Here is a 21,189-nt window from a genome sequence, read left to right as displayed (position 1 = left end):
ACCTGCATATGCACACGCGCAGGATTTTGGGATATCCAAGGGAATGAAAAATACATCTATGCTGCCTTCAACATTTGATCAGATGAGGGTCTCTGAGGAGACAGGAAGAGAGGCAAACACTGGATTTGTACGTGCCTTGATGTTTTCCAACGCAGCCAATAATACAGAAGTGTGGAATATTTTATGAGCACATAGTCAAATTCAACTTCATTAACAGTGCCATGAAATGAAGTTAAGGACAGCGCTAATCTCAGTTTAATATCAGTGTGTGTGCCTGCACGGACAACATTAAAGGAAAACTGGACTCTTCCTGAATGTTTAATTCGCTCACTTATCCGTGCTGAATTAACAATGTGCTGTTTAAAATGTAAGCTTGTCTGCCAGCTGCAGACATCACTCAACAAACGTCTAACTTTCCACTAAAGTGTGCAGCCATCCATCCCAGAATAAGTGTGTGTGTGTATTACTCCAGCTGCACAAGAAGGATGTTTTGTCCTGAATGCTTGGCATGACACACACGAACGACGAAAAGAGATTCTTTTTGTTTGGACTGGGACTGTGCAGCACACTTCTTAGCAAAAAACACGGAGCACAAATGTCTTTTCTTGGAAGGTCAATTTTCATGTTCATGAGAAACCTGTGTGTGGAGTTGATCTGAATGTAAACAGTTCTTCGCCGCATGCTGTGGGGGAAACAGGAGGCTGTGGAGAGGGACTCATTCCAGGGTTACAGCCCAGCGGGGAGAACACTGAGTACAGTGTAATGTATTCAGATGAACTCGCTATGAACAACTCCCCCTGGCTCTGAAAAGCTTTCTTCTGGAATCTCACTAAGCAAGAAGGTAAAACACAAAGTGAATGTCATTCTAACAAGTTTCTCTGTCTAACTGATTTTAAATGGGTGATCGTCGGCTTAGGGATGGACAACGCCTTTGCAACGCCTCTTTTAGAGTCACTTTAAAAGTGACTCTAAAAGAAGTTAGAGTCACTTTTCATATTTTACGTTTAAACGTACTACAACTTCCTTTTTATAAGAAACAAGCCTTTACGTGACAAATGAACGATTTCCTGAAACTACCTACTTTGGCAAATAAGAGTAAAAGGAGATTCTCAATATTCAAGCATATCACGTAATCAAATATTCCACCAGATGGACAATGCATTTAGTTTCAAGCTAAAAGGAACAGGTAAAGATTCATATCTATTCAGGAGCTTGCTTTCGTATTGCCAGCCCCTCAACAACACCATTGTTTCAATGATCTACACTTTTGAACCGTCCGAATCGACAGCAATGCTCAGGTTACGGTGACACCTGGTGCGAAAACACTTCTAAACCCAGTATGAATCCTGCATCCTATATATTCTGAGTTTGAGGGAGACAACTCATCTCACCGAACCCTATATGCTCTGGCCGTTTGAGGCTGAGGAAAGGAGTCTGCCTGGCAGCGTGTGATGGGGTGCACCTGTAGCCAATTACGCCTGTCAACGCCGCAATAACACTCCATTGCAATACAAAGAAAACAACATAGGGCGTTTTTCTCTGTCTGTGTGAAAATGTGTGTAAATGTTTCTGTGTTTCCACAATTTCAGACAAGACTGTGTCATAGCCAACTTTAAAACACCAGTTGCTTGTACTTGAAAACTTCTCTTATTCCCCTTCCTTGTGTTAAAGGCTCTATGGCCTGTTTCGTGCATGTTTCTCTGGGCACAGACACAATCCAAAACATAACATTTACATTTATGCATTTGGCAGATGCTTTTATCCAAAGCGACTTACATTGCAATATCCTAAACGTTTATACATAGGTGTGTGCAATCCCCTGGGATCGAACCCACAACCTTGCGTTTTTAACGCATTGCTCTTACCACTGAGTTACTTTCCTCATTTACTCTCTTCATCCCTTTTTATGTTGAACATATATTAACAATACCTTGAGAGCAAGGTGCCTCACAGCCATTATAATGCAGCCATATAAATGTGTTCTCTGGAAACTGAATCTACAAACTTGGTATTACTAGCGTCATGCTTCACCAGTTAAGCTACAGGAATCCTTTAGCTCATAATAAACTTTAATGATTCTGAAATGAAACACTGATATTAACAACAATGTATACGTAATTAAAAAAAATTATGAATACTTGACATCTCTGTTAATCAGCCAATAGGAATACAATTAATGGCTTACAAATCATTCACATTTAACAGTTATATTTTATTTTGTCTGTTTGAACATTATATTTGAGTACTAGCTCAGCCTCAATTTATTCGCCCAAGTGCACAACAGCATAAAGAGGACATATGATGTTCAGAGATGGCCTTGCACAATTTCCGCTGAGTGCTAGTGTGTGTGACGGACGTGTAGTCTACCCCTAGGCCCCCCACCTCCACTGGAGTGAAGAATTTGAGGAAATGCAGTGTTATGTAACATCAGCTAGGGTTTGTATGCTCCCTGCATTGTGTAAAACATGGAGCTTTTAGAAAGCCTGCTGAAGTCTCAGCTATAAGACTCCCTAAAGGGATGGTTCACCAAAAATTATATCAGAATTTACTTATTCTTCTGTCAGTGTTTACCCTACCATTAGATTTGGAGGGGCATCCTGCCCTCCAACAGCCCTTCCTGCCCCCCTTGAAGGTCAAGTTAATTATTATTTTTATTTAGCATCAGATCACAAGAAAAGTTATTTAAGGTTATCTTTCCTATATAACATGTCTATACCTTTTTCTCGTATTAAACCAACTAAATAGCATCATGTTATTTATCTTATTGGCGGCATGTAATCTCTGTTACTACTTGGTCATGCCTTTACAATTCTCCTCTGCTGTCTGTGTCGAGTTCCGATCCGATTGTGTGGGAAAATATGTCGTGTCAACCACGACATATAAAAAATAGCGTTTTTAAACGCTCCAGGTGGTGAAAATGTTACCTACCAGTCCAGTTACCACCGGATGACAGGTTTTCACCAAGTTTATCTTTCGTTTCATCCGGACCGCAAGACATAATGAACCATTAAAAAGTTCTGTGGTTTAAATTGAGCAGTGCGTCTACATAACTGAGATGTAAACATCAGGCGCACTCATGGACAATTATGTTGATTATATTTTAACGCTTTATCTTCGAATATCTTTATTTAGCGCCAAACGTGCTTCATTTAACCCTTTCCGCTCTGTGAGCGCTGCTTCTCCCGCCAAAGACACGTCGCATATAAATACTTTCAGGCAGCAAGAGCAGGTAAATAAATTGACACTTTTTCTTTAACGCTTAAGTAAACAACAATGCAGCAGTATTAAAGTATTTTTAGCTGTCAGTCAGTAGGTTTGTGACAGATCAAAAACCATAAAGTCTTGTATCTACACATATAGCATTTATGTTATTAATTGCATGAAAAATCAGCATGTTAAGAGCATGTTTTCATGTTTTAATTGGTAAGAATATTTAGAATCAGTTATTCTGGAAAGGCTGTTAGTAACTTTATAAGTACTTCTGCTCATGATATATTCACTTCAGTAGTTACATTTTGTTGTCAGTAGTTTTTTTAATTTTAAAATATACCACTAGGACTTCACTTCAGCGCCAGAGCCCACAACACATATTCTCAGTAACCAGACCTTCTATGATTCATATAGACTGTGGCATCAGAAGATAAAGTTGACAAAACATTAGATTGATTGATTTAACATTATTTATTTAAAAAAGTATTGTCTGGACCTCCACCGCAAAAAAATAAAGAGACCCCCCTCAAAGCCGTAAAACCTTGGGGAAACACTGCATGTTGTTCCAAAACCACATTTTTCTTCCGTGGAACACCAACGAAATGTCAGGCCATGGCCAGTGCCAAGGGGGGCCATGCCCCCGCACAGGGTTGTTGTTCCCCCCAGACATGACACAGTTTTAAATTCATGTAATACATACTGAAAATAATTAATATAAGTTGTAATATTTAAAGAATTTAAACAAAGTGGAAATGAAAATGGTAGCCTTTGTGTTTACTTTGTAAAAAAATATTAATCTAGTCCTGTTGTTGTGATGATGCGTCATTACGCAGTGTATTAATGTTTCTATGCGTGTGGAGGGAAGCCGCTAGCAATTAGCAAAGTTACAGATGCTCAATGCTTCACAAACGGAAGGCTGAGTTGGTTTAGCTTTGGAAAAGGAAAACTCATAACCGAATGGAAGGACACTGTTTTAAGGAGGTTTAATGTTTGTATGCGGCGCCTTCAGCTTTTTTAAAAGCTAACGTTACGTGTTTCATTTACTTTTAGCACGCCTTGGCACGAATGAGCATTATATCATAGCATTGGTGAAAATAGTCAACCTGTTGTTTTTTTTTGTAACTGTGTGTGGTTTATTTTGTGTTATTCTTGTTCACTTGTACGGAAAATAGCATCCTGCACAGATGTGGCAGTTTTGATTGTGATGCTGATTGTATTCCCCCCAACTGGGAGCCACTTGCCCTCCTGTTAGTCGTGGTCTGGCGCTGACTCTGTGTCAGGCATAATGTCAGCCACCATTTACTTTCAGTGTGTGGACAAAAAGATGTTGAGTGAATGTTCAATAAGGCTGCCAATAACTATTATTTTGCATTTGCCACATGGGTTGGGAGCATCATGAGTCAATTATGATGAGGAAATATTTTTGGGGAACTAACCTTATGGCATATGATCGGGCCCTGATATGGAATCAAAATTTTACACATTCTAAATTACCTGCCATTCACAAAGTAATGTACAACAATTCTTACTGTATGTTAGGACTGTGTAATATATGGAAATATTGCAAATATCGCAAAAGGGAATATTGCAATATGCATATCGCAACAGTTTGCAATAAATGAGCTAATTAATTCTTCAAAAAGTGATGTATTGTCAAAGTTTTAGGTCGATGCGGATAGTAGTATCTATCTGGCAAGCGGATGTTAGTTGGGATATACGTGCGTGCGAATGCTAGCGTGCATGTACTCTGACGCAAATCAATTGACAATCCGCGTCGCAAAGCTTTCATAGCGAGCAAAGATGAGTAATCCCGAGACATCCGCAGCTGCTGCTGACGATTTAGTGCCAAAACGAAGAAGCACCGCAAAGATATGGCAATATTTTTCAGCAATCTTTCAGAAGTTGTAGTGATGTTTTCTTTTTCCCAAAATAATGTGAAACATATGGTGGTTATATATTTTTTATATATATTTTAATACAATTTAAATTGATATTAGGAAAAAATATTGTATCGCATTATTAAGCATGTTTTCACATATCGCATTTTCCCCTCAATATCGCACAGCCCTACTGTATGTGTTTGTTTTAGGGCTGCATGGCAATTAATGCATGGCTATACTTTTTTATCATAAAAATACCTGATGAGGCTTGAGTAACAGGGATAAAAAGAGGTCCGTAGGCATTTTCTAGATTCTACAACGAGTTATGGTCTTCTTCTGCAGTGCATATTTGGTGTTTCCGCATGAGAGCGCCCTCTGGCTTTCGGATGCAGCAGCATTTTCCCGTATTTCATTAAAAAAATGTGAACAAATCACGTGATATTTGTCGTCGGTTTATCGTGACAGCCCTAGTTTGTTTTAAGTATTTGGGGCTAATTGGATATATAGTATACTTAAGTTTTTCCAGCTATGCTTTTCTAACTACACTGACGGGTCCTTTTCTTCTGTTTCTACAATTAATTTCTGAAACAACACTCAGGCTGTGACCTTGTGAACCTAATTACAGCAAAGTATTCCTATGTAGGCTATACTGTAGAAAAATCAAGCTGCGTAACAACAACCGGAGTACTTTAGGTTTCTCAGTGTACTGTAGCATTTGGTTTTATTTACACACATTTCAACGTGTTTAAATCCATTACAAAGCTATTATCTCATATCAGATTCGGAACAGGGAAAAGGCTGAACATGGTTGATCTGAAACATTGGTGATCTGCCCTAAAAATGTTTTTGAAAGAACTCCAAATACTTCACACATCAAATATATATCACATACTTTTTGTTAAACATTTAAATGTTAGGCTTTACAAATGCAGATAATAATTTGCGTCAAATAAATCATAATTAACCTGTCTCGCTATGCAACTATTTGAAATTTGTTACAGGATTGCGTGCAACATGTAAGACAGGTATAGAAATTCCACATTTTTAAAGAAAATATGATTAACCAAACCACAATGATGGATCATTGCCAGTCAGTGAACCATATTCCATGGAGACTATGGAGGGTACTAATGTATACCGCAAATAAATAAGTGCACAAATGCTTATTTAATTAAGTTGTTTGACTGTGATTTCCTGTATAAACAGACAACCATATATTAAAACATTGCTGTCTAGCAGACACACACAGAAACGCTTAACGTACTGCATGCAAATATACTTTTAACACCAGGCGAATCAGTTGCCAAGTCTCAGGAGAAACGATGTTAAACACTGCTGAAACAATAGAGAATATAGGTTAGCGGGTTAGGAGTGTCAGACCCTATTCTCGAGCACCACTGAAACTCTTCAAGCGACCGAATACCTGCCTCCGCTCTTTGCTTACGTAACCGGACAACATATCCGCGAGAAAAAACAGCGCCAAACCGTGTCAACACACGGGGAAATAACGCACTACAGTGCTTTCAGGCCTGAATTTGCATGAAATGCGTAAAACTCCCTTCATATCATCTCCTGTATGTGTGAGCTCTTACATAACAGCGCCACACACATACGCAAGCAGAACGCAACGCCTGCCAGAGACACAGGCGGTACCCAAACCCAAGTGTGCTGCCTATCTAGACAGCATTTTAAGCAGAATATAATGTCAAAACATGCCGTCTACATTCAAAGCTTATGAGACAGATCCAAAGGCATTACTGCAATAGGCAAGCGGACCTGAAATCTGCATGGATTAAACTCCGTCTGCTATAATAGTCTACCGAATGACACATTAACCAACATGACTTAATATTGCCAAATCAAAGACAGAAAAGGGGTGTGGCTGTCCCGGGGAATATAAAAGGCTTCTTGCACACAATGAATTCACTAACATAACGTTGCCAAGCAAATAGTCCCGTCTGTGCTTAACGTACTAGTCTAAAATGTATTGAATGTGAACACTGCATTTTAGACCTCTCTATTTTACGCTGTTGGCCATTTTGGACACGGTGCTGTCTGTCGTCTAGACGTATGATAAAAACACGAGTAGATAAAGTAGTGACAGCCGTGAAAATGGCAACACTGCTTCAATAACAGCATCTGACTAGATCACAAATGACAGGTAACGTTAGCCAATGGCCAGGAAACATGGACTCGCCCACAAATGTCCAAGACCACATTGGTTACTGTTCAGAAAGAATGTACATGCTCTTATCCGTGACCAGGCCTACATCTTTGTAAAACAACATTATTTTCACATGTTAAATCAACTACATATTCAGGAACGGCGAAGCGCGTAATGTTATCAGAGACACGCGAGACTGAAGTTCAAAATGACCCTCCCCTACAAATTCATTTTTATTTATTAACTCGATTAACCCGCATTGTAATGTATAAGACATTTTGCGTTTTCTTAAAGCTTACCCTTGTTGGTACTTGAACAACTCTGTCGTCTAACTGGTGCTGGTTTGTCCTTTTCAGCCTTGCCTTCCAGTTTCACCGGGCAGTCCTCCGGCGAAGCGCCCGCTGCAGAAGCTCTCTTGTCAGGCACCGTGACGGGCTCCGGCGGAGACTCCATATTTCTCTGCAGCTAATACTTACTGTTACAAATGAATAGGATCGATTTGTAGATCAACTCCGAATCCGTTCACATCGTCTATTGGTGCGGGTCGCACTTGAGCGTGTGACAGAAATTGTTAGTGTTCATGGGAGCGGGTGTGGCCCATCTGTCCACAGACAGCGCTGTTGAGCGCAACTCACGGTCACACCACAGAGACATTACAACGACCGTTCCACATTTCATCAAGTTAGTGAGTTCATCTCTAAAAGCGGTTATAACAATATTTACAATCGTTTGCAGATAACCAACACATTTGAATTGCCATGCTGCTGGAAACGCGCAGAACGTCAGTGTTTGACCACAATTTGGTTAACAATTAAAATCGCCTGTCACGACAAGGAAAAATGGCTTATTCATTATTATGTTATAATTTAGTATAATTTAGCAATTTGAAAGCTTGGATTTGTTAAAGAGTTTGCCAAACGCATGAACAACAGGGCATTGAACACTTGAATGAAATGATCTTCCCTCAGAATTTCTCTCTCTCACACACACATGTTGAGTTTCCATGTTTTATGAGGACATTCCATAGACGCTATGGTTTTTATACTGTACAAACTGTATATCATATTCCCTAAACCTAACAATCAGACAAAACTTTCTGCTCTTTTAGATTAAAAAAAAGTTAATTCTGTATGATTTATAAACTTGTTTCCTCATCGGGACCAAAAAATGTCAACTACATTTTGTCCCCATACCGTAGGGTTTACCAGGTACACACACACATGCGCACACACGCACACACATGAACTATGGAAGGCTAACAGGGACAAAACTTGTAAAGGACAAAACTTGTAAAACTAACACGTACAGATGAATTAGGCCAGATTCCAAATTTCGCGTCTTTTGCGCATACAATAATTTATTTTAAATGTAGGCGCCGCAACTAGATGGAAATATTTACATTTTTCGGAGTGCCGTGAACTGGATCATTTACATTTACATTTTACATTTAGTCATTTAGCAGACGCTTTTATCCAAAGCGACTTACAAGTGGGGTAGATAATGGAAGCAATTAGGACAGCATAAGTACAACAAAAGCATAAGTGCAATCAAAAACAAGACTAGTCTCATATAGCCTAACACAGTATACGGAACCATTCATTCATACTTTTTTTTTTTTAAGAGTAGAGAAGAAAAGAGTCAGAACAGATCAGTCAGATGTTGGCGGAAGAGATGTGTTTTCAGGCGTTTCTTAAAGATGGCTACAGAATCTGCAGATCTTGTAGCAGTGGGCAGATCATTCCACATAGGTGGAACAGATCCGGAGAAGGTGCGCGAGAGAGATTTTTTACCTTTATGGGATGCAACCACAAGACGTCGTTCATTGAAGAGAGAAAGCAGCGCGGTTTGGTTTTTCTGCGCATTTTTAGGCGTGAAATGTGAATCGCACTAATTTGTTAACACGCAATTTATGCGTTTACGCGTTTTTCAACCTTTAGTTAGAGTATAATGTTGCTGTTAGGGCATAAATAATACCTGCAAAATGATAAAGCTCAAAGTTCAGTGCCAAGCGAGATATTGTCTTCAACAAAATCTACAGAGAAAGGCTGGAATCGGACTAATGCCCTCTACTTCGCGGGTACATGATGTCACTATTCCGAGTGCTTTTAATAACCTCTGCCCAAAGGAATACGAAAAATATGGGTGAGGCCTACCTTATAGAAGAGGAAGAGCCATTGGAGTAGTGTTTGGTTATCAGAGATTGTACAATATATATATATATATATATATAAATATCTGAAAAAAATATATATTAGAAACATGAACATCCATTGTTAAACACCCTGAAAACATAATGAAAGCCTCAAAAACAGCAAAGACTGGTTCATTTAAAATATTAATGTTACTAATGATTTAGTAACATTAAAACATTACAAGTATTGTCTAACATTAAAAGAGAACCATTCCATAAATTATTTCCAGGTTGAGGTGAGCATGTGAAGAGCATGTGAAGGCAGCATAAAATTGTTATCAAAGGGGCTCACTCACAAATTTTGATGCATAAGGTTTGACAGGGTTTTTAATTGCTCTAAACAAACTTGGTGTATATGAAAATGTTTGGAGAAAATTAAAATAAACCTATGGCCATGTCTTTCAGCTTTTTTATGGGTCCATGTAAACAATACTTGATTTTTGATATTGTTGTAATCATTCTATATAGTTGTAGACTACTTATGCTCTCAAAATACATTGTTCAGAATACATTTTAGAGGAAATATATTTTAATACATTTTAATTGCAATAGAGGGTATGCATTGACATCACTTTCCCATGTGAACAGGTCGGAACATGCCCTGGGACACATCTTAACGTATACAGTACGTGTTAATGCATAAGATGTGTTAACGTGTTAGTTTCACACATTTTGTCCCATTTGGCTTTCCATTATAAACAGCATGCTTGGCATGTGACAAGTGAATATGTTGCTGACGTACTTCCGCTAATCGCAGTCTGCACCACTGCATGAGGTACATGCGTGGTAGAAGTATTGTCATAAAATGCACTACAATTTAAAAGCTTTCATTGCAGTCCACTAAAACTGACCCTATAACAGTTGCATAATTTCTCATTTAAATTATGACATTTCTGTGACTGCTTCATACACAATTAAGTACCAAAAAGCATGTACTGTCTTTGCGTGCAGAAACAGAGGCATTTAAAAACACAAGCTGTGTTGTGAAGTACATTCTGTTTGAAGCAGTGACATCATTGTATTGTTTTGTGTCTTCAGCTGTGTGGCTGCTGTCTACACATTGGTCTGTGGGTGTATGTCTGGTCTACTGAGGGATAGGAAGTATTATGGGAGGACATGGAAAGACCCACAGTTAAGGGCACTGGATAACCAACCTCTCCTTTCCTGCCCACACCGGGCCAAGGGCCATCTGCAGTTACTTAGCAGCATGAAGAGGATCTTTTATCAGGTGGTTTGACACTACATTACTGTACATCATTCTGGAAAAAGAGTGAAATACAGTGTCATTGCTGCACTGGAATAACTTTTGCCATAGACACCCACGTGCACACACCCTTCATTTCTGTCTTGGTTACTGCCAAAAATGTAACCACAAAGGCAGAGTTAGGCTCTTATTACAGACTACACACCTCAAACAGCAGGTGTGTCCTGCTATTTTAAAACATTTTAGTACAGCAGTGACACAAACACAGTACTTTCACTACATTGTCATGATATGCCATTTCTCTCCAATGCATTGTTAATTGCAGAGCAAGGGACTTCAAAGAAAAGGAGGACCACTTATTTGTGTAGCAGTGTAAAACATTCCAACTGTTAAGTTTATTAAAGAGCATATGATTGTATGTAATATTATATTTATTGTGTTATTGTATGCAACACATACAAGATTTAGTGTGTATTGCAAGATGATATTGAAAAGAGAAAATTGACAAGATTTCTCCATTACACGTCATAAAATTACAAGTATTCGCATTATTTATTCACCCTAATGTAATTTTTTCTTCTTTTTTACTAACTGAGCTCTTTTTCATGCAATGAAAGTGCTTGAGGTAAGTCAGTTCAGATTTGGGGCATTCAACTTTAGTTTGCATCAACTGAGGGCTAAACAACAATTTAAACTAAACTGCACAGGTATTCCATTGCTATAAATCTTTTGTAAATAATCCCCTTAACAAAATAATCTATTTTGTCATTCAACAAAAACAAACAACTAAAGTCAAATAGTCTAAACCCTGTTATACATTCAAAAGTCATGTGACACATCAACAAACCTAGTGACAAATTTCTTTGATACATCAAAAATATCAGTGAATTTAAAGAATACATTTTCCAAAATATATATCTCAAACAAAACATATACATATGTAATGCAGCAGTGAGTTTCCTTTGTGACAAATTTAGTTGTTGCTCATTTTTATGAAGCGTTGTGATTTCTGTCGCGCCATCTTGTATTGCTGGCGTGCAAACTGTGCGCTCTCTATTCCCTCTAGTAGTTTCTGTAAAATGTGAAGCAAAATGATCAAAACTTGTTTTTGTTCATGTCATGTATGTTTACGCATGTAAATTTTACTGTTAAAGCATCATAGGTCTACTGTACCATTTTTACAGTACAGGTTTAATCTACATTTCAGTTTTCTATAATAAGGTTACCTGGGCCATGGGTGCATGTTTGAGGTGTATCACTCTAACTAGCTCTTGTCCATCCTTCTTAATGATGTTCAGTTTGTTCTGCTCCTGCACCAACACCCAGAGTAGTGTTAAGCATTAAAGATTAATTTGTTACATTGTCATTACAAAGCCTGTAAAATCAATGTAATAATGTACACACTAATGCTAAACACACTATTTATGTACCCGGTAATAAATCTTCAAGTCTCCTCCTTCGGCACATGGAGACCTTTGGAAATTCTCAAACTGACATTCCCATTCTTTATTGAAGTGTCCAATCAAATCGATTTCCTTCACACACATCACCCTCCTGTATGATAAATAAACCAACACAGACAGCGAGACGCACTGAAATATGAGCAATTGAAAGAAATGAATGAAAAAGGTTTTGAAAATGCACTACAGTTATCTCTTAAACACATCAGGTGTACCTATTGGTGATAATGATGTTTGTTTTTCTGTGTGCTGGATACTCATAGTGTTCTCTGAAGATCTCTCCATCCAGTCTTTTAATCTCAGACCTCTGAAAAATATACATGCTCAATCCAACCAGCAGACAGACACTCACTGCCATGACTGCATTCTTATATTCTTTCAGGAAATTATTCTCAAATAAACTATTAGCATGCAATCAAAAAAACAATCATGTGAAAGGGAATTTATTTATTTCAGATCACAGTTATTTGCGACCAATCAATGAACCCAAGCAAGCTTTTTAATGAATGCAATCACAACGTAAAACAAAGTATTAAAGAACAATAATTGGTTATATAAGACACAGAGTATAAAGTATATAGGAAAATACATCAAACAATGATTTCAACATGCACTGTAAAATGATGATTTATATAGATTATAATATTGTTACACTTGAGATGAATATAAATGCATTTACAACCATGAATTTGAAGAAATTAAAAGGAAGTGTATAAAAATAGACAAACTTTGCCAGATCAACATTCTAATTCTACCAAATGCGAATGCTATCTATTACTAAAGAAACACTTTTATTGTTTGCTAAATAGCAAGTGTTTTAAAATGTTAAATAATATACCGGAGAAGATAAGGTAAATACAAATAAATTAACTAAAGAGGTATAATTTTGGAAAAAGACAAAAGGAAATCAAACTGGAAAGCAGCATAAGATGCACAAGACAGACAGCTTCAGATGCAGACTTCGGATATTGTATCATTTCTTAAACAAAACAATGTTACATTCTGTTGTAGGTAGATCAGGCTGGACTGGATTTGGATCATTTGAAGGCTACAAAATCATTGCGTTCTCAGTTGTTTTTAATAACATGAATCTGTAAGATAATATTCCCATCCCACCCACATTTATTCTTCCTTAGGCTGCATTTGGAAAGCACAGACAAGAGAGAAAAAGAGGATATGTTAAATAAAATAAATGAGTGTTTTAGGAGTAAAACAACAAGTTAGGATTAGAAACAAGATTGATTTTACAGCAGGGTTGAAGTAATACAGCTTTTGAGGACGAGGTCACATTTAGGTATAATCAAGCAATTTCAACTATTTGTATACATTAATGAAGTTATTTGATTGTTGTTAGATAGTTAGTAGTTATTATTTTACTATCAACTGTAATCCATCTAGTAGTCCAATGACCTCACCTGAAAGAGGTCATAACCCTCTGACTCATGGTTGTTGTATGGCCGTATGATGCCGTCCTCTTGTATTAAACGTACTGGCCGTAACTTAGTCACCTCCTCGGTTGATTCTGCCACCCTGTAAATCAACAGTCAGCAACGCATTAGATCACCCTCACAAAGACTGCTGCGATCTCCGGTTATATACACAACTGTATGTAAAACATGTGGGCAATATGCAAGTCATCCTTATGAACTAATAGTGTAAAGAAAATACTCAATAAAAGTTTGACTAAACATGTCTGAACCACCTTGAACTTAATGCATCCCAATAGTTATTTACCAGCAAACATCTACAGCTTACAAAGTTTCTTTGTGCCAATGCATGCAGTGATTTGATTCCTTAAGCCCTCTCTCACCTTTGGTTACCTCTACAGTGCGAGCATGAAAAGGCAACGTGATTAGTTGAAATAGACTCTACAGAGTTCATCAGGTCATGTGTATAAGATGAAGTGTGTATTGAATGGATGGATGATTAAGCATATGTGAATCACAGTATTCAGTGAGGGACGAGGGGTTGGGGGGCTTAGAGGAGTGTTGGAGCCTCACTGTTCCAGCTCGCCGTGAAGGATTTGGCATGAAAGAGCCAAGGACAGAAACACTGTGAAAACGACTGATGAGCAACTCATCTTGAAAAAGCTGAATTAATGGCGTGGGTAGACAATGAGACTGGTTAGCCTGGTTATTGAATGCCATTGACATCATAATGCTTGTTTTGCCATTGGCTGAAGAGCGCCTTGGTTAAACCAGGCAACTTTGCAGTGCTTTACTAGAACGTTCAGTGTAACAGCAGTGCAGTGAGCTCGTGCAGTGGTATTTGTCTAACAAGCAGAGCAGTCGGAGAAAGAATGACAAAAGTCTCTATTAAAATTGTTCTGTTGAAGCTTTTTGTTTATCAGAAACTGTATTACAGAAACGTCCAGGGGTGGTTCTAGGGTGAGTGGAATATTCGGAGGTTAGGCATTCTGAAAAGTTCAAATATTTTTTACTGACTGTGTGTTGCTCTCTGTTTGAGAGTCTACATTTAAAATAATGAACTTGTGCAAGCAAAAGACGCAAAATGTGAATGGCTCCTAAAGTGATTCTTACACAGGACATGTTAATAAAAACATTCGGGCGTCAGCCCCCTTAGCTCAACCCTAGTGCTGCCCCTGGAAATGTCCTCACTCTTCACAAAGAAATTCTAAATGAAATTTCAATACATAACAGATACTATACTAAACAGATAAGGTTATGAAGTAAAGACATTTCAAACCTTTACTTGTTTTTAAATATCTGTTAAAAACTGATTTCTCTTAAAGCTGCAATCCGTAATTTTTACTTTACATACGCATCGTTACATGTGTTGATGTGAAAAGACATCGAACTGATTCTACCTGTGAAATCGTACCTGAAACAGTAAATAATAAATCACTGGTACTGTGTGAATCGGGGTAAGGTGGTGTTAATTTAAATTATGTTAATAAAGACGTCATTTGATACATTTTTATTCAGTGACAATTTCACATCAAGCTTATTAATATCATTCAATATTCATAACGCACTAATATATATCCTGTATATATTATTCCCATAATATATCCTGTATATAATTTGTTTTTATATTGAAAAGATTAGCAGAAAAAATACATAAAATGTGAAATTTAAACCTGCAAAAATCATACAAAAACCAAACCTAGAAAACGAAACAATGCAACATATATGGACAGTCTGTGAAATTTGGTTATCTTGTATATATTTTTTTACAAATATCTTGATAAGAAAAACAAGCACAATTTTAACCCACAAAATTAACAATTTTAACTTTTGTTATATAAGAGGGAATTGTATTTACGCGAACATCATGTAACATGTCAGACATGAAAAAGCGCTTGTTACTGAGATTACATCTGTTATTGACATCAGGCCCAGCGAATGCCAGGTTCTGGAATACACCTATCTATGACGACATTGATAGTTTGAACACTGCCTCCACAGAAAAATATCAACGACTGCTTCTATAGCCCCGACCACCAGATAAAGCGAGCAAGCAATTAACAAACATGCCGTTAAAGATAGCTAAATATTGTGCCAACCCTGGTTGTGGAAGAATACAGATGCTGCATATCGGATTCCTATGATAGGAATGCGTAGTTAAAGTTTATTTTCAAAAACATTCCAGCTCGTGTGGGAAAAACATGGAGCGTTTGTTCGTTTCTTTCTCCGAGGATTCCTTCGTGAACAAGGCACAGGTCGACACAAAATTTTTGGAGAGTTTAAAATGAAAAAGCAGTGCTGTGCCTTCAATATTGGATCCGATAGGAACGGTGCAGCAATCTTATGAGAGTTAAACATTTTTGTTTTTTTAGAGATCGCATGATGTTCCCTAAGCACTATTCGCACAAGATTAGTATTACCTGGGGACCTCTAGTCATTTGAATTACTTGCAGAGGTTGTCTGTGATCTTAAGCCTGTTTCTAATCAGCATCTCTGTGATTTGGTGGGCTCATATATCATTTTTCAGGGTTTTATCCACCGTTCTATCTATCATTTACTATCGTCTTAGGTTGTTACTTCGTAAGACTCGGGCTAAAACTGGTAAGGTAAAATCCCCGCCATCTCTATCTATACACTGTATATAATATCCAACCACCTGTAAATCGTAATCCAGTAATAATGGTAGGCGTTGCGTTTGCGGCACATCCTGAATGCGTTTGACCAATCACAACAGACTACACCATCTGACCAATCACATGATTGGACTAGTGGGTAGGAAGGGATTAGACGGATGAATCGCGGAACGAATCATCTGAGAGTCAGTCAAGAAGTAAGGTAAGAATAACTTCCCATTATTACGACAAAATAATGTTTTTACACCTTCTAGTTACATAAACTTGTTGATCCCAAAGTAGGACCATAAAAATCATATGTTACTTACTCTCTAATTGATCCTTAAAACAAAGACGGAGCCCTTGTAGTGCTTGTTGTCATGTTTATTACGTGACTGTCATCTGAGGAAGAATGACTAATCCTGCTGATCACCAACGCATGTAAATATTGTTTTCTTTGTCCTTTCATGGTCAGTGTCTGTCTTGTTTAGCTTTGCATTCCATTTGCATCAATAAAAACTATCAATTATGGTAGCCAAACTAAGGAAATACAGCACGTTAAAGATAAAACATCCGTGCAAATTTATTTACAGGCGACATGACCCTTTTTAAAGTTCTTAGGAGGAAAATACAGCCTTTAGGTATGGAAAATGGTACCAGTCTTATGCTAAGGCCAAACCTATTAACATTAGTTGCAGTGAAATTTACATTTTAATGTTTCAATTTGTTGAAATCAGCATTAGTTAGCCAAACATATTTCTTACGAACAAACAACCGCTCCGAACAAGTTATGGCAATAAATAAATTGTGAAAAAAAAGTGTGAAAAAGCATTTGCCCCCTTCTAGATTTTTTTTGTTGCATATTTGTCATGCTTAAATGATTCAGATTATCAAACAAAATGTTCAATTACTCAAAAAATACAAGAGTAAATACAAAATCCAGTTTCAAATGATGGTTTTGTTTATTAAGGAAAAAAACAATCCAAACATTTCTGACCCTATGTGTAAAAGTAATTTCCCCCCTTGGTAAATCATGAATTAAATGTGATGAATTGAAGTTAAATTTCACTAGCCACACTCAAGCCTACTTACTGCCAGACCTGTTTAATAAAGAAATCACCCCTCCAGTAGAACCTGTCTGACAAACTGAAGTAGTCTAAAAGATCTCAAATAGCAACACATCATGCCACGATCTAAAGAAATTCAAGAACAGATGATAAACAAAGTAATTGAAATGAATCAGTCTAGAAAGGGTTACAAAGCCATTTTTATGGCTTTGGGACTCCAGCATAACACAGTGAGAGCCATTATCCACAAATGGAGAAAGTATGGAACACTGGTAAACTGTCCCAGGAGTGTCTGGCCTACCAAAATTACTCCAAGAGCACAACGACGACTGGTCCAGGAGGTCATAAAAGATCCCAGAACAACATCTAAAGAACTGCAGGACTGTGCAAAAATGGCATCCATGTGACAGTTCCAAAGCAAAAACCACTGCTGACCAAAAATAACACAAAGGCTCGTCTCACATTTGCTATAAAACATCTTGATGATCCCCAAAACATTTGGGCAGATTTGACTGATGAGACAAAGGTTGAACTTTTTAGAAGGTGTTCGTCCGGTTACATCAGGCTTAAAACTAACACAGTATTCATAAAAGAACATCATACCAACTGTCAAACATGGTGGAGAAAGTGTGGTGGTCTGGGGCTGCTTCGCAGCTTCAGGACTTGGACGAATGGCCATAATTGATGGAACCATGAGTTATGCACTCTACAAGAAAATCCTAAAAGAGAATGTCTGGTCATCGTTTTGTGACCTCAAGCTTTAACGCACTTGGGTTATGCAGCAGGACAATGATCCAAAACACACCAGCAATTCCACCAATCAATGGCTAAAAAACTAAATAAAGGTTTTGGAGTGGCCTAGTCAAAGTCCAGATTTTAATCCAATTGAAATGCTGTGGCTTCCCTTAAAAAGGCTGTTCATGCTCGAGGACCATCCAATGTGGCTGAAATAAAACAATTCTGCAAAGTGTGGGCCAAAATACTTTTTCACACCCCTGTATACAAGTAATATTAACAAATTCTGTGGCTCATGTTTTTAAAACATTTTAATATGTGAGACAAGCTTAACAGCGATCCGTTAGTCCACAGTGTGTGAACTTAAAATATTTAAACTAGCTTGCGATCTGACTTGACAAAGATTTAGGAAACGCTTAGAAATGATCTTTGATATTTTCTGTATGGTTAGGTTAGGGTTATAGGTTATGAAGTCATTATAGATGAAGTGAAGAAGTGTTAAATAAGTCAAGACAATACTAACCCTGTGGTGATGCAATTTTATGCTCTTGTGAAAAATATGAATAACATTTCAAATTTTCTAATAATTATTCCGGATCGAATATTCAAACATTCGTGCACATCCCTAATTTTTATGTACTTGCTAAATAACTGATTCTGTTTGTTAAGAACCAAAAAAATGACAGATTGTAGCTTTACATGTGTGAGCATTCGTATACATCGCTTTGTACATTTCCATTGCACTCACACACGTTTCTGTGCTGCTCTGCTCATTAGACTTTCCATCGGCCCCAAAATGCACCAGTGAAAAGGGGTGTACAAATCAGAAGCAATGTCATGATGATGGTAAAATAGGGAGATGTAGATTAATCAGGGTATATCAGGATTCTTGCACTGTTGTTTGCACCACAGCTCACACCCTTTGCTTCCCACGATGCAATGCTTACCTTTCAATCAATCACACCCTGTAAATTAAAAATTATTCATGCCACTACTTTAATATTGTTCAGGAGCAAGGAAACAGACAATCCCAAGCAAACCTGACTAGGTAAATGCAGAGGGATCATTCATCATTCACTAATACTATTCTCTCTCTGGATTACACAGACTTGACCTTGGACTATTCATACAGACACACAAAAACTCCCTCTTCAGCCATTCAGACCTTCATATATCTGTACTCATACACACTCGCATCAATACAAATACTCACTGAACTAAAAGCACAAACACATCCAGGTATTAACTTATGAAAAACATGAAAGAAAGAGTAACAAAATTAGTTGACACACAGGAAAACAAAAGCAACAGTACACCAAGAACAACAACGAAAAACACACAGAATCTGACACTGACACAGTTAGAGACACCTCTGAAAAACAGCCACATTTCTTTGATTAGAAAAATTCTAATCAAATATTAACAAATATTACAGTTATATAATTATAGTGGTGAACAGCCAATTCTCTTCACTGAATGTGTGTGTTTGAGAACATGCAAACAGATACAATACATACAATGTTTGTGTATGTGTGTGTGAATCTTACCTCTGAATGCCTTGAAAAGTGCTGCTTGCCATATCTACAATGCCACCTGTAGGTCTGGCTACCACTCCAACTAGGCCTTTCCCAATGCCCTTGAAGAAGCCTGCAGCCCCCTCTTTCTTTGCCCCTAAACCAATGGCACACTATTTTTATATGTAATATACACTATCATTCAAAAAATTCACTAATTGATCCTATTTAAATGTCCAGTTTCAAGTCATCCATTTCAAAAAAATTATATAAAAGAACATTTTAGTTTTGTAATTAAATAAATTATGTTGGCACAATTGTGTTGGCACTGAAGGATTCTAACATTTATATGCAGATTGTATGGCATGGCACAAATATATTGTTGTCTACAAAACTCATTTCTGACATTTAAGCAGAAGCCTTCAGATAAAAAGGTTTTTAAGATCAGGATATCGGTCAACCAATTATAACTTTTGACCGGTATGGTATAATCACTCATATCGTTGCTGTCCTTCTGAAACCTTGCACCATAAATCATTATTATTATTAACCTTTATGTTTATCACTGGGTTTTGCAAATATTCAACCAAAAACAAATATTCAATATTGCTCGTCAATTACGACAGCACAACATTTAATCATCAAAATTCATTATTGTATATTTACAATGCATCAATAATGAATAGTTAAAATATTACATATCTTATTCCCATTATTGCATAAAAAACCCATGAGTTTAACATTATTGAAACCACTGTACCTTCCACAGGTTTGGTCACAATTCCTGTTACGCCACCAACCACTCCCTAACAACAGATTTAATGAAGACATCTTCAGACATCATGTAACATGCGTATGTATAATACTGACAATAGAATGATTAAGCATGTCATCAGTTTTATTTAAAATTCAGAATGTTCAAAATTTTGAGTAGTTACAGTATGTTGGAACTTGTGCTCAATACCTTGAAGAAGCCAATTCCTCCTTTTGCAAGACTCTCCCCGAAATCTTTAGTGGGTCTGTTCATCTCCTCCCTCCTCTTCTGCTGATATTCTTTGTCCATAGTAATGGCAGCCAAGCCTTTGCCTACAGAGCCTGTTATACGAGACACCATCCCAGCTGCGCCCCCTAGGATGTGAAACTCAGTAAAGATTTTTCGGTAAATATATTGTATGTATGTTGAGAAAAGCTGGTGGACTTACCAACTGTGTGTCCTAGTAAACTACGGACACCAATAACAAAACCTTCTGCAAATTCTTCAGGTCCCTGAACAGCCCCCTGCGTACAAAAATGGCACAAATGTGATTTTGTTGATTTTGAAATTGAGCAGAACACACTGAATACAAATTGATAAACGTCCAAAAGTGTACATAAGAATGATAAGCTTTGATCTAGTCTGTTTTGGTATAGTTTAGAACAGAAGTTTAGATATTGTCTGACAGCAGCACAGACAAATGTTTTGTTTCAGGCCAGACGTGTTACAGTCCTGTTCTGAAATCTAAGCTCACACAGTACGTCTACAATCACAAACAAAGACTTACATTAATATTCACTTAAAAAGTCACAATGGATACATAAATGCTCAACATGTGTCTGACCTGGAAGGGCTCATAAAAGAAAGCCTCTACTCCTTCTGACAGGCCGCGAATCAGTCCGAAAGGATTTCCAAGAACATCCAAACCCAAAACCAGCACATACATCTGTGTCAGGAACTACGAGGGGAAA

At 37.5% G+C, this 21,189-nt stretch overlaps 2 protein-coding genes across 13 annotated transcripts in view; both read right to left on the bottom strand.

Moving 5' to 3' along the window:
* Positions 1-7,845, bottom strand: part of rorab (RAR-related orphan receptor A, paralog b) — a 45,853-nt gene extending 38,008 nt beyond the window's left edge. Inside the window, exon 1 of the mRNA XM_056744270.1 lies at positions 7,554-7,845. Within this exon, the coding sequence (XP_056600248.1) occupies positions 7,554-7,707 (154 nt within the window). The 5' untranslated portion in view covers positions 7,708-7,845. The remainder of the gene's footprint in view (positions 1-7,553) is intronic.
* A 3,217-nt stretch (positions 7,846-11,062) lies between these two features.
* Positions 11,063-21,189, bottom strand: part of vps13c (vacuolar protein sorting 13 homolog C) — a 55,844-nt gene continuing 45,717 nt past the window's right edge. For 11 of the 12 annotated variants that reach the window (XM_056744165.1, XM_056744175.1, XM_056744192.1 and 8 more), the window contains 10 exons: positions 21,063-21,176; positions 20,667-20,742; positions 20,429-20,592; positions 20,225-20,270; positions 19,498-19,621; positions 13,525-13,639; positions 12,325-12,416; positions 12,080-12,203; positions 11,876-11,959; positions 11,063-11,721 (listed from right to left, as the gene is read on the bottom strand). In XM_056744165.1, coding sequence (XP_056600143.1) covers positions 11,623-11,721; positions 11,876-11,959; positions 12,080-12,203; positions 12,325-12,416; positions 13,525-13,639; positions 19,498-19,621; positions 20,225-20,270; positions 20,429-20,592; positions 20,667-20,742; positions 21,063-21,176 — 1,038 coding nt within the window. In that variant the 3' untranslated portion in view covers positions 11,063-11,622. The other variant, XM_056744232.1, reaches the window with a different exon arrangement.

Source organism: Triplophysa dalaica, chromosome 1, assembly GCF_015846415.1.
Source record: "Triplophysa dalaica isolate WHDGS20190420 chromosome 1, ASM1584641v1, whole genome shotgun sequence".
Taxonomy (NCBI): Eukaryota; Metazoa; Chordata; class Actinopteri; order Cypriniformes; family Nemacheilidae; genus Triplophysa; species Triplophysa dalaica.
This window is presented reverse-complemented; position numbering and strand designations above follow the sequence as displayed.